Here is a 13,852-nt window from a genome sequence, read left to right on the forward strand (position 1 = left end):
GAGAGGTGAACTTATAACAGGATATGTAAAAGTAAAGAAATTGAGAGGCACTGTTCTGATGAAATAATGATCCAATTGCTTTAAAAAAGATACCTCTGGCCACTGTTTAAAGGTGAACTGGACTCAGAAAGAGATAAGAGAAAGAGAAATTAGCTAGGAGGCTACTCAAAAATGTTTGGGCAGGAAGTGTTCATGGGGAGAAGTGGGCGAGCTTCAGCAGGCCCAAAAATGGTGCAGGGCAAGCAGGGTATCCAGCACTGGGCAGGGTATACTACTTTGCTATGATGAATCTCCCAGGCTCTTGGTCCACTTGAAGATGGAGAGGATACTTATTTATATTTATATATTTCTAATTGAGTTCTCAGGACTGGTTAAAGTATGTTTCCTCCCTATAGGAAAGGTTTCAGTAACAGCCATGATGCGTTACTGTCATGATTTCATCAAGAGCTATCAAGCAAAATGAGACTGTCTAAATCATTAATCATTTCACATAGCAGATGAAGACAGCAATGTTACCTAATAAATAAATTCCTTCTACTCCCTGTCTCAACATTTATCAAGCAGAAATTTCACCTCAACAACATCCTATTTCTTTGGCATTATTTGCAGTAAACCATTACAAACATCAGAAATTGGCTGACTGGATGCTGGGCTACCACAGAAATGTAGCCTTGAGCTCATCACACCAGGCAGACAGCCAGAGGCATACTGTGTGCAGTTGGCAAGGGGGTGGCAGGGCACAGAATGACCCTTGTTCAATCTTTTCCATTTTTCCCTTAAAAAGAAGCATCTGATGATTCTATGAAGGATGGTTTTCTGAGTTACTTCAAAAATAGCCAGGCCAACACTTTGACTTAGTTGAAATCCTCATCTTCTTTCACCTATGGAAAAAAACTTCTTGTTTTCCATCCTCCAAACTCTTACTTCCCTTGTCCCTCCTTCACATGCCACCAGGGTAGTCTCAGCAAATCAAAGGGTGGATCATGAGAAGCCCTTCCAGGTGCTGCCCTCTCCCTCTCATACCACCCGTACCCAGCCCAGGCTTTTCCTGACCCTTGCCTACAGAACCAAGTTCACTTACCACTTTTTCATTCAACACCTACTGTATGCATCCTAAGTGCCATAAATTGGTAATGAAAAGACAGAAACAGAGTCCTAAAGCAGATGACTGATGGTCTAGTGGGATGAAAAGGAGAGATGGACTCTTAACAGTCCTATGTGGTGAATCAGAGAGGAGGAAGCGTGTCATTCCACCCACCTCTTCAGCTCCGTCTCCACTGCATTCACCCTGCTCTCCCGCCGCAACAGACAGCTCACTGTCCTGAGTAGAACATTCAGTCCCTGATTTCACATCCCTTCTCTTGCTGTATCCTCTGTCTGCTATGAGTGCCCTCCAATTAGAAGCTTCCCAAGCAAGTACTAGAGAGGCACTGTATGTCAGGCACTGGGCTAGATATTGGAGATAAGATGATGAATAAGGAATTTGCAGTAAAGAGAGAGGAAGAGACACATAAACACATAACTGCCAAAACAATACAGTAAGGGTACAGGGTATTTTGGGGTCACATGTGGAGGGCCACATGTGGATGTCAGAAAGATACTAAAGAACACAACAGTTGGGGAAAAGATTTAAGAGTTTTGCTATGTATTATGAAAGGATTCCCTCTTGAATGCTCTTATGAGAGACTCCATAAAGACTTAGATTATTTTCAATGGTTTTGAATATCAGATTGATGTTTCTTTGAATGCCACATTTTGCTAAAAGAGGACCACCAGGTGGCTGGGCTCATTATGAATGACATCTGGGTACTTATGGCCATACTCATACAATGATTAAGCTCCTCCATGACAAAAACCTAATTAAACTGATTTCTGTACGCCCTTATCTCCTCCCCAAGCCTGGAAAATTTTTGCACATAATAGTTCCTCAAAAAGAATTTGTTAATTGATGCTAATGTCCAATTGCATTTTTTTTTTTCTGTTTTCGTAGTACTTTGACATTTGGGATATGTTGACTATATACTATTTTTTTTTTAAGATTTTATTTGGTGGGGGGGATCGGGCAGAGGGAGAGAGAGAGAAAGAATCTTAAGCAGGCTCCATGCCCAGTGCAGAGCCCAACATGGGGCTCGATCTCACAACCCTGAGATCATGACCTGAGCTGAAATCAAGAATCTGATGCTTAACCAACAAAGCCACTCAGGCACCCCAACTACATACAAATTTTAATTGCCTTGTACAATCCAGGCATCCCATAAATGTTTGCTGAACTAACCTTAGGTGAATTGGTAAACATATTTTAGGCTTTTCATATCAGTATATTATCATTCTAAATGAGGTGTTTGTCTCTTAAAGTCAGGATGATTTACATCTTTCATATGCTTTAAAGTCCCTGGTAAGCTCTGAATATACCCCTAAAGCTATGAATGACAGGTGAAAATAACTCAGTCATTCTGAGCCAGTGTTGTTCATTTTAGAAGGACATACATAGTTTTCAAGCCAGAAGTGATTAGAACACCTGTTCTGTAGCCCTCTCAATATAACTTAAATTAATACCTATCTTCTGAATTTCTTAGCTTATTCCAGACTATAGGCTTTGGGGTGGGGGTGGGTAAAAAAAGGAAGGGAATAAGAAAGAGATTAAGATTCATTAACCCCCACATCAACCAAAGGCACATTTTCTGGGCCCTTCTATTTAATAACTCACCAAAAATCTATACTGTGATAGAAATAAATATAATAGATTATAGAGGTTATGAAATCCTGTCCAATTCCAGACCAGAATCGATCTCTTCAAATGTCCTAGTTAACTTCTAATTAACGCGAAGTTAAGGTTGTCATGACAACGAGCTGGCAAATTTAGTCAATGGGATTTGTTATAACACAGAATATAGCTGCCTTTTTTTTAAGTTACAGTTGGTACTGGAAAAAAAGAAAACTTTATATGTTCCTTCTATTTCTCAACTTTTCGAATGTTCTGAACTACTCTGTTTGCCAATTCACCTAAACAAATATTGGTCTGTCTTCCATTTGATGACATTTTCTCATACATAGAACCAAAGAACTGAGGCATATCTAAGATGCCCTTTAAAGCTGAAGAGACATTTTCTAAATGTTTAAGACATTGTTATAAATGTTATTCTAAATGAATAAGACAAATTCAAAGATAGAGCAGAGAACATCAGGATTTAAAGCAGTTTGTTTTACTCAAGGACGAATCCACTCATATATACCATTCCAATTAGGACATGAAAGTAAGCCACAAACATTGGTTAAGGCAAGGTAGGGCCTCTGGATTCCTCCCTCTGCTTACATTCAAATGCTCCTTTGTACCCCCATTTATTTGGTATTTCTTTATATTCATAGTCAACCCCTTGACTGAGACACTGGGCTCATTGTGATAAATTTGATACCCACATCGGACCCACAGGGAAATTCTGATGACTCACATTCCAACCAAGGGGCACAACTCTCTACCTCAGAGCTATTTTAGTGAAATGATCGTTTTTAGAGATGAGAAGAAAATTAGCCCCAGAAAAGGTTAAGTGACTGACCCCAGGTAGTAAAACTGAGTGGCAGAGCACAACCTAGACTCCCTGCTTTTATGGGTGTTCACTCTCCTGCCTCAGACAATCTAAGCTGAAAAAACAAATGGGTTCAGGAGAAAACAATCATTTTCCATATATGAACTATATAGAAGTGGATTCAGGGACAATTTCAGCAAAGAATATTCTAGGCTATGGCTCAAAGACAGCAATCTGATATGTTTGGTCTACAACTAAAAAACTGTGATTATTAACTGATCTACAAAAGAAGTGCAAAAATGACACCAGAGCTGAGTTCTTCTTGCAAACATATAAAAGGGCAACCATACACTTTGTAAAAATATGTATGTTATATTACTATTTTATAATATGTGTAATCTCATGGGTTTGAGATATCTGATCTATTGGGAGATTTATTATAAGTACTCAGTATATCGGTAATATCATGAAACATCTGGTAATTCGTATTATAACATACAAAGACACTGAAAAGATTCTTGGGATGTACAACCAAAAATCTAAGACGTCAGTTCTATGATAAATCCTAGCACACAGCAGAGATGTAAGTATGGGAAACTGGCATTCCCCAAAGGCTAACTGTTCTTGCCTGATGAATCCTCTTAGAGCTGGGCTTGTTGCTTTCACAATAATGAAAAATGCATTCACTCACTCTACTGGTAAATTCAGACTCCAAATGCAAACAAGTACACTCTAAAAATCAGGAAAGCTCCCAACTTTTATGCTTTTGACATGAGTGCATAGATGAGGAAAACAATTAAAAAGGGCTAAAGCTACACCTGAAACTAATATAACATTGTGTATTGAATTATACTTCGATAAAAAGAAAAGGTTAAAAGGGTAAAAAAAAAATTAGAAAAAAAAACAAAAAAGAGCTATACCAATACTATTCTTTGAGAATTAAAAATGTTTTGTTATTGGTAATTGAATATTAACCTAGCGAAAAGTGATTTAATGAAAAAGATACAGCAGACCTAATACAAAGGGAAGATCCTAAAAGCTTACAGAGAGGAAAAAGAGAGCCGAGCCCCAACTGGCTGGGAGTTCAACCAGGAAAGCAACAAAGGGAGGTCCCAGAATTAGAACTTTGTGGCAGGCACTGGGGGCTGGCAGTCCTCAGCTAGAGCAGAAGAAAAAAGGGAACTGAGAAATATTTGATAAGCATGAACTCTTGGGTAAAAATCTATGGGTGAACATGTGAAAATTCTGATGTAATGATCAGAGGAAAGTTAAGGAAAAAAAGACAAGTCAAGAAGAATCAAAGCTTATACAAGAAAGGAAAATAACCTAAGTACACTATTTGACTTGGCTGTAATAATGTAAATGCTGATTATTGATTTAACCAAATTCTGTGATATAACAGTATTCAGGAAAGGGGAAAGGAGAAGGTGGGGAGAAGTATAAGTGAATTAAATCTTTATATACCATAATAAAATCAACAGTGATTATCTCAAATTGATACATGAAAGAAAAAAGAAAAATTATTTGTAGCCGTTAGCACTATTCATCAATATTTCTGGCTTTCCTCCTTCCAAGCATGTGACTTATTTGGCCAATAGAAATAATAGTGGAAGTGAAAGGATGGAAACCTTAAGAGCTAGTGTGTTATTTGCCCCCTTTCTTCCCTCTTGCTACTGCGACTGGTGATATTTCATATGATGGATGTGCTACCACCTGGATGCTGGCCTAAGGAGACATGGAGCAGGGCCTCAGTTGGCCCGCTTGGATTTGAAGGCTGTTTGTTACCTCGTTTTTCATGACTGATACTACGTGTTATTAGACACGTAGAAGCAAATAATGAGAAATAGCTGAAAGAGTTGAAAACGGTTGCCTCTGCAGAGCAGGACTGTGGAGTGAGGAGAGGTTGGGTAGCAGATTGTCCCTTTTCAGTAAGTCTTGTAGAGCTATTTGATTTTAAAAATGGCCACAATAACTACAGAATCTATAACTCAAGAAATTGGATCAATGCACAAATGGAAATTCAAAGAGCAAGTGACTAGGGGAGAACAAATATTTCTCTGCTCCTCTCATTTCCATAGACGGTAAGGAATTGCCACTCCACTCCTGAAGGAGGAGACTTCTGGTTTCTTTCAGACTTGTAGCTAACTTACTGCCAGGAAAGTAGAGTGATTTATCTGATTGGTGAGTTTGGAAAAAGCAAAAGAACATGGTAGGTTCAGCCCCTTCTGGGCAATCTTTGCTTATAATTTTGGAGGCACCCTGACACAGGACTGTTAGTCTCAGCTCCTGTGTGCAGTGAGCCTGGGGGGGATGGAAGGGTAGTGGGGAATAATACGGTTATACATGTGTGACTAGGTGGGCAAGTCTGGCTCATTCAGGGGTGAGATACTACTAAGCTCGTTTGGTCACACACCTAAAGCCATGTTCGCTAATCAATCAGTTTTATCAGTTAATGATGCTGATATTTTGATCTCCACTATCCATCTCCTACATCCCATTCCTCAACCCGGTTCAGAACTCAGGAAGGATAAAAGAGAAATGACCCTCTTCTCCAAACACAATCTACCAATCACCACAGAAACCACTCAACTGTGTGATCAAATTAATAATACACCATTAAGATGTGTAACCTTTTTTGTTGTTCAAAAAATATATATGCATAGAAAAGGTCTGAGAGACATATGCTTATCTGTATTTTCTAGTTTTTCTTCACACATTTCTTGAGTAATAAAAATGTTCAAAAAACGGACTTAAGAATGAAGAGTAAAAGAATAATATAAATTTATAGAGCGTTGTTTCTTGGGATTCACAGTGATATCAGGATGATTTCTCTAGATCGCCTTTGTATTCGTTCACCATCAGATTCTTATAACTGGTAAGCTTAGAAGAGCTTTAAAGAAAACACTACCTATATGTCCAAAAAAGCTGGATCATATCTTATACTCTAATGAGAGAGAATAGAGAACAGAAGAACCACAAAGTTCAAGTTTAGTTACATAGTTGTGCTTTGATGAAGTAAAAATTCAAGCAAATAATTATGTAAAATGACATCCATGCTGCAACAGCAACACGATTTTCCATTATTTAATAACTTACTTCCATTTCCTTATCAATTGATTTCTCTTCCATTTCTTGCATTTCAGATACACTTTCATCTGAAGCGATTTCAGGAGTTGTTGGCAATGATATTTCAGCTAGTTGCTTAAGATTAGATAGCTTCTCATGAATTAAAATAACTCTAAAAATAAGAGATAAATATGTATTTTACTTGAAAAGGTAAGAAAGGCATTCGTTTATTGCCAGAATCAATAATATGTGTAAAGTAAGTCCTCAGTTATTTAACACTTGAATTTCTGGCTTTCCCAAACATCATTCATTCGATCATTTGTTGATTTGAGAACCATGAGCAGAGAGACCCAGTTCTCACCTGTATAATGTTTATGATCTAGTTATATACTCAAGTAGATATAAAATGACTGGCAAAGGCACAATGACAGAAAGTCACACGTCCAAAATACTGCTGAAGATGAAAATAAAGAAAATAAAACATCAATGTAGGCAAAGAGAGTCCAGGCAATGACAAAAAGTTTGCTCCTGTGTAAATTAACTTAATGCCATGCGATGACTGCCTTGCTGACCTGAAGGTAAGAATTATAGCAAGTTAGGCATGGTTCGAAAAAGGCCAGTCAATGAGCCCACAACAATGAAGTGTACTATAGAGGGGGAGAGGTAGGCAGAAGAATCAAGAAAGAAGGAAAAGCAAAAGCCAAGAAGGAAGGCAGAGGACACAGTAGTGATTCTATTAAAGATGGAAAGCTTCTGCAGCCACAGGCCAGTGAACAGGGGATACTCTGAAGGCAGAGGTAAGCCGACGGATGAGTGGAGTCAGGAGGTGGAAAAGCGTTGAAAGCATCTGAAGGAGGCAAATAGCCACCTGCATGGCCTCCAGTTATCCTATGCCACAGGTACAGCACATGCGTGTGTGCGTGTGTGTGTGTGCATCCGCGTGGGTGTCTCCATCCAGGCAAAGAGGGAAACTCTTATGAGAAAAGATATAAACAATCCGTAAAAGCAAACTGACATCAGGAATATATGCAGGAATGTCAATTCTCCAATGTTCCTTAAAAAATACCTTTAATGAAATAAGGGGATCTGAAATTGTATGTTTAAGAAACTCTTCTATAAAAAAAAGGCAACGATTAAAATGTAAAGATCTGTTATTAAAAGTTTACTTGGAATACATCCATTAAAAAAAAAAATAAGTCATCTCCAATAGTGCTAGAAAAGCTGCCTTATGCATTGGAGAGAGAATAGGACTCAAAAGACCTGGGTGAATCATGCTTGGTTCCATCGCACACCAGCATGGGACCCTACACAAGTCACCTAACCTCTCCGGCCCTGATATTCCTCTTACTGCAAGACTGTATGATAAAATCCATGTCATCTACTTCACAGCATTTTGTAAGGATGAAATGACATAACTACATACATTCTTAACCATAAGAAACCACCTGAAGGACAGATGATATTCTAACACACCATTCCTCATTCTAATACCCAGAGAAAGAATTCTTAGAATTCTTATTTCTCTTTCAAGAATAACATAGCTTTCCTTTCTAATACGTGGAATTGCAGGAAGGCTAAACTATTCTTTGATGTTAGGGTTTCAAGTTGTCAACAAATGTCCAGAGCTGTACTATCTGCTTCAAAAATAAACGGCCTGGTCCAACTCTGTAAAGAGCAGGCTGGGACCGAGCAGAGCAGGCTGGGCGCTTGTGCAAGGAGCAACATCAGAGGACCTAGCATCTCCACCTCAGGCCCTGAGCCTCGAGACCCCATTTGCCCCAACATCTTGCCCATATACATCTTCACCTCTCTGTCCACATCAGTGCTTGGTCCAGCTTTTGAACTCCCTTCATGGCCCACAACAAATATCCATCATCCTGTTTGGGCTAGACCAGCTCCCCACAGCCTCTGCTCTCATTTACTGATTCATGGGCACTCGCTCTCCTGGGCTGCGGGGCTCCAGAGGCAGGACCCAGCCAGAAGGAGAAATGTGGATGGCAGAGACAGTAGGTAGGGAACTGGATCTTGGTTAGAAGAGCGTAATTAGAACTACACAGAAACTTTTATGCGTGTTTATTGAGAACACTATCTTTTCCTTTGTTGCTGTAAGAAAAATGCAAAGGATTAGAATATATTTTTCTTCATGAGTACTTAATTTGGAGATCAGGAAGTGTAATGAACAACCGAAGGAGGACTGCCCAATTTGAAGGCTATTCAGGTTCCTTCTCTTGCCTATTTTTTTCTGACCTGTTGTACTCTTACTCTGCCTTCTGAAAGATGGTCAACAAGAGCAAGTCCCCTTGATCTCACCTTGACCCTCCTAAGAAGGGGAATGCCGGCCTAAGTGGGAGAAAGAGGCAGCCTTCCCTGTGCCACCGAGAGATAGGTTAGAGGAGAGACTGTCAGGCACTTCCCTCTGTGCTGGCCTCAGTGACTGGTACACATGCCTAATTTTAGTAGACCTACCGTTGCTCATAAACAATCCAAATTAAGAACTTTTTGGAATAGAAAAGAATTCTGTCAGTTTGATTACATTCTACTCTGCAGAAATTATAATCATTTTCATTATGTGATTCTAAAAAATAAATCCTGCCACGTTTCTGGATACAAAGCAAGTGTATAATTTCCTAACTTTGTTGCTTAGCTGTGCTGGTATATGTCCTGTGTCTAGATTTTCTGCCATTCCACGGGGAAAAAAAAAAAGAAAAAGAAAAAGAAAAATTGACTGAATAATTGAAAATATGCCAGCTCTTGAAACATCTCTTGTTTTATTCTCTTTTATGGCGAGGCCAAGAAGTCCTTCAAAATGAAAATCATGGAGCATGAACAAGGCTCATCAGGGAAGAACAGAGAAGCACCAAGTCTCTGTTCACTATGCGCTTACGAGGTGCCCAGTAGGGCAAAGAGCTGACACTGACAGACACAGGGGTTAGTAATGAGACTTGACATCTGCCCAGCGCTTTTGGCCTTTCAGAGTATGTGCATACATTGTCCGACTTGATCTTAACAACAACTCCGAGAGGCAGGCAGAGTAGATTTTATTTCCATTTTACAACTGAGGAAATGGAGGCTGAGGTTACAAGGGCAATGAACAATGGAATCAAAACTAAATTAACTAAGCAAGGAAAAAATTAAAAAACGAACCAGGAATTTGGTAAAGTGAAATAGGAAAAGAGAGAAACCAGGCATGAGGAAAAGTTAGAGATATGCCCTGTTTGATGGAGAGGAAGGAAGGCAACCTGGCTGAGGCAGAGACTTTTGACGTGGGGAACAATATAAAATAGGATCGGACACAGGGGAAGGGTGGGACGAGGGAGTTGGTGGAGTTTGTCCTTAATATTGCAACCCAATACAGAGCCGTGTGTTATTTGTTAAACATGCCCCAAATTACAGGCAAAATACAGTACAGACAATATCCTTGTACTCTTTATAATCTTTATGAAGTGTCAGAAACTATTTCTCCAACAACAGGCACTGATAGGGAGACTGAGACAAAGAGAGGTAAAGTAAGCTGCTCAAGGTTGCAAAGTTAGTAAGGGGCACAACTGGCATTTGAACCAAAGCGGGCTGGATTCAGAGTTCACGCTCTTAACCACTGCATTATCATACTCTTCTAAATAAAAGGAAGGTTCTTCTAAAAAAGTCTTCTAAAAGTTCTCCTGTGATTTACCTTCTACATTACTAAAAACAGCCTGTTTCAATGAAAATATCAGCAGAGTTATGGAAAATCGTTCATTACTTGCCTGCCCAGTGGAACCCAGAGAGAGCCAATACAGCCTGTTTCAATGAAAATATCAGCAGAGTTATGGAAAATCGTTCATTACTTGCCTGCCCAGTGGAACCCAGAGAGAGCCGATACAGATATTGCAATAAATGCTATTAGGTACAGCATCTGAAATATTCTGGGGCTTCACGTTATATGCATACAACAATAAAACCTATAAAAAAATTAAAATACATAAAATGTGACATCGAAATTACATTTTCCCTCAAAATAACATCATTAAATTTTAAAAAGTTTTTCTTTGAAAGAGAAAACAACTGTTTGATCAATTCACTTTAAACAATTTTATTTTAAGGAGGCTCCACGCCCAATGTGGGGCTTAACTCACAACCATGAAAACAAGAGTCACATGCTCTACCGACTAAGCCAGCCAGATACCCCTCAAGGGAATCATACGGGATGCCTGGGTGGCTCAGTCAGTTAAGCATCTGCCTTCCACTCAGATCATGATCCTGGACTCCTGGGATCAAGTCCTGCAGCAGGCTCCCTGAGCCTGCTTCTCCTTCAGCCCCTGCCTCTCTCTCTGTCTCTCATGAATAAATAAAATAGAATCTTAAAAAAAAAAAAAAAGGAATGATATGAATGAGAATTGTATGAAGTTTGAGGTAAAAATAAATGTCATTTCATAATAATATTATATTATTTTTGAGGAGTGCCATTTCTTACTGCAATTAAGTTTAAATCTCAGCCTTCGAAGGCCCTCTATAAGTTGGAAATACGTACCTAGTGAATATCCAACCTTGTTTCTCATTACTTCTCAATATGCCCCTTTCCCATCAGTGGTCATAGCTGCTTCTGTGCCTCACTTATGCTGTTTCCTTCCTCTTTCCACTTATTCAACCTACACACAACTTTCTGGTCACCACCTCGAATGTAGAACTTCTCCTAACGACTCATGCTCTGGTAATTCCCTGTTGTTTCCATTTTGACAATTCTTTAAAGTCAATTCCATACATTATAGCACCTAGTTATGGTCATAGTCACAGAATTTGAGATTTGTAGAACCTTAGAGAGGATCTGGTCTAAGTCCCTCATTTTAAATATAAGACAGCTGAGGCCCAAAGCTGCCAGTCAAAATTGACTAAGTGCACGCATTTATCTCTGCTTCCTTGTTAATCAAACTAAAATAAGAGTAAAGTATGCCTTTAAAAAGGCATAAATCTGCAAAGACAGACAAGAAGAGAGGAGGTAAAGCAGACAGGAGATGTTAGCAACACTTTGAAGGACAGAAGTACTCAGAAGAGCACCGGGTGACTCTTAAAGGAAAGGCTATGTCCTAACTGCCTTCAGAGGCATTGCCAACAAAAAGCGTGACTGAGAGCCCTGGGAAGGCTTGGGAGCTGGAGATGTCAGGTATCTTAGACAACGTCCCTTCCATCCCTTCGATGAACCCATGCAACCAGATTTCCCCACTTCCTCTGCCTTCTCTCTGGCCAAACTTCTCCCATTTTCCTCTCTGCTAAGACTAAATCAGAGATCTATTCTCAGGGACATTAAGTATAGCGGTGAGATGATGAACTGAAAACATTGGAGGGGGTGCTTGGGTGGCTCAATTGCTTAAGCATCCGATTCTTGGTTTCAGGTTTCAGCTCAGGTCATGATCTTATGGTCGTGGGATCGAGCCCCGCATCAGGCTCCATGCTCAGCAGGGAGTCTGCTTGAAGATTTGCTCCCTCTGCCCCTCCCCCCACATGAGCCCTCTTGCTCTCTAAAATGAATAAATAAATCTTAAAGGAAAAAAAAAAAGAAAAGAAAGCACTGGAATTAAGTGAAAGTCTGTGTTCTGAACAAGAGACATTCCCTACCTCACTGCAGGTCCTGCCAGGGATGTAGGAGAGCAGACAGAAGTTGAAAAGGATCCTCTTTGAGGAAACCGACCAGACAAAGAGAAAAGACCTACGGGTACTGACATTTCAGCATCCTGCAATGAAACCGCTGCTCCTGCAGTTACCCTACAATGAGGTCTATAAATCAATAAGTCTGACCTGATACACTTTTTAGCACCTTCAAACATGAATGAATAGCCAAGGGTCACTAAACATGAAATGAAAGGTAGAGGCCAGAAATATAAGAAAAGAACTTTCTGAAATATAAGAAAGGAACTTAAAGAGTCAGGCATAAGGGAGAAGAAGAGAACTTCAATGAAATCATAATTGAAATCTTCAAACAGAATAAAGACAATATTTCATCTGTGAATCAAGAACACAGTGCTGTTAAAATGAACAAAGAAAAAGAAAGAGCTCTTAAAAACTAAAAAAAAAAAAATATGATCACAACAACTAAAGAATCAATAAAAGAGTTGAAATATAAGTTGAATATATATCTCCCCAGAAGTAAACCTAAATTTTAAAACATAGGTAGTAGGGGTAAAAGATGAGAAAGATAGTCAATCTAATAAATTCAATATCTTAATAATAATTCTAGAAGTTATAGAGATAATCAGAGGGAGCAAATTATCAAAGAAAAAAATTCTTCTTAAACTAAAGCCTATACTTTCCAGATAAAAAAGGGCACAATGTATGAAAGAGCTAAACCATTGCACTACTGGGTATTTACCCCAAAGATACAGACGTAGTGAAGAGAAGGGCCATATGCACCCCAATGTTCATAGCAGCAGTGTCCACAATAGCCAAATCGTGGAAGGAAACAAGATGCCCTTCAACAGATGACTGGATTAAGAAGTTGTAGTCCATATATACAATGGAATATTACTCAGCTATCAGAAAGAACAAGTTCTCAACATTTGCTGCAACATGGACGGCACTGGAGGAGATAATGCTAAGTGAAATAAATCAAGCAGAGAAAGACAATTATCATATGATTTCTCTCATCTATGGAACATAAGAACTAGGAAGATCGGTAGGAGAAGAAAGGGATAAAGAAAGGGGGGGTAATCAGAAGGGGGAATGAAGCATGAGAGACTATGGACTATGAGAAACGAACTGAGGGCCTCAGAGGGGAGGGGGGTGGGGGAATGGGATAGACTGGTGATGGGTAGTAAGGAGGGCACGTATTGCATGGTGTACTGGGTGTTATATGCAACTAATGAATCATCGAACTTTACATCGGAAACTGGGGATGTACTGTATGGTGACTAACATAATATAATAAAAAAACATTAAAATAAAATAAAATAAAAGGCAAAGGTGAAAATCTTTTAAGAAAGAAAGAAAGAAATAAAGAAAGAAAGAAAGAAAGAAAGAAAGAAAGAAAGAAAGAAAGAAAGAGCTAAACCAAGGCTCATCATGGAATTTGAGAACACAGGGGACAGAAGGAAGATCCCCAGAGCTTCCAGAGGAAAAAAAATCAGAAGAAAGAACTAGGAATCAGAATAGGACCAGACTTAATAGCAATGCAGGATTGCCAGATGATATGGAGCAATGTCTCCCATGTTTTGAGGGAAAATAATTTTCAACCTAGAATTGCATGCCTAGAGAACAATGAAGTCAGCATTAAAATGATGACTTTTTGTCAGCCA

The 13,852-nt window shown here is 39.2% G+C and overlaps 1 protein-coding gene across 2 annotated transcripts in view; it reads right to left on the reverse strand.

Annotated features, from left to right (window-relative positions):
* CFAP54 (cilia and flagella associated protein 54) overlaps positions 1–13,852 on the reverse strand; it is a 293,191-nt gene that overhangs the window by 30,608 nt on the left and 248,731 nt on the right. For both annotated transcript variants that reach the window (XM_057316516.1, XM_044384508.3), the window contains 2 exons: positions 10,419–10,528; positions 6,621–6,762 (listed from right to left, as the gene is read on the reverse strand). In XM_057316516.1, the coding sequence (XP_057172499.1) occupies positions 6,621–6,762; positions 10,419–10,528 (252 nt within the window). The remainder of the gene's footprint in view (positions 1–6,620; positions 6,763–10,418; positions 10,529–13,852) is intronic.

This window comes from Ursus arctos, unplaced genomic scaffold, assembly GCF_023065955.2.
Source record: "Ursus arctos isolate Adak ecotype North America unplaced genomic scaffold, UrsArc2.0 scaffold_21, whole genome shotgun sequence".
In the NCBI taxonomy this organism is placed as follows: Eukaryota; Metazoa; Chordata; class Mammalia; order Carnivora; family Ursidae; genus Ursus; species Ursus arctos.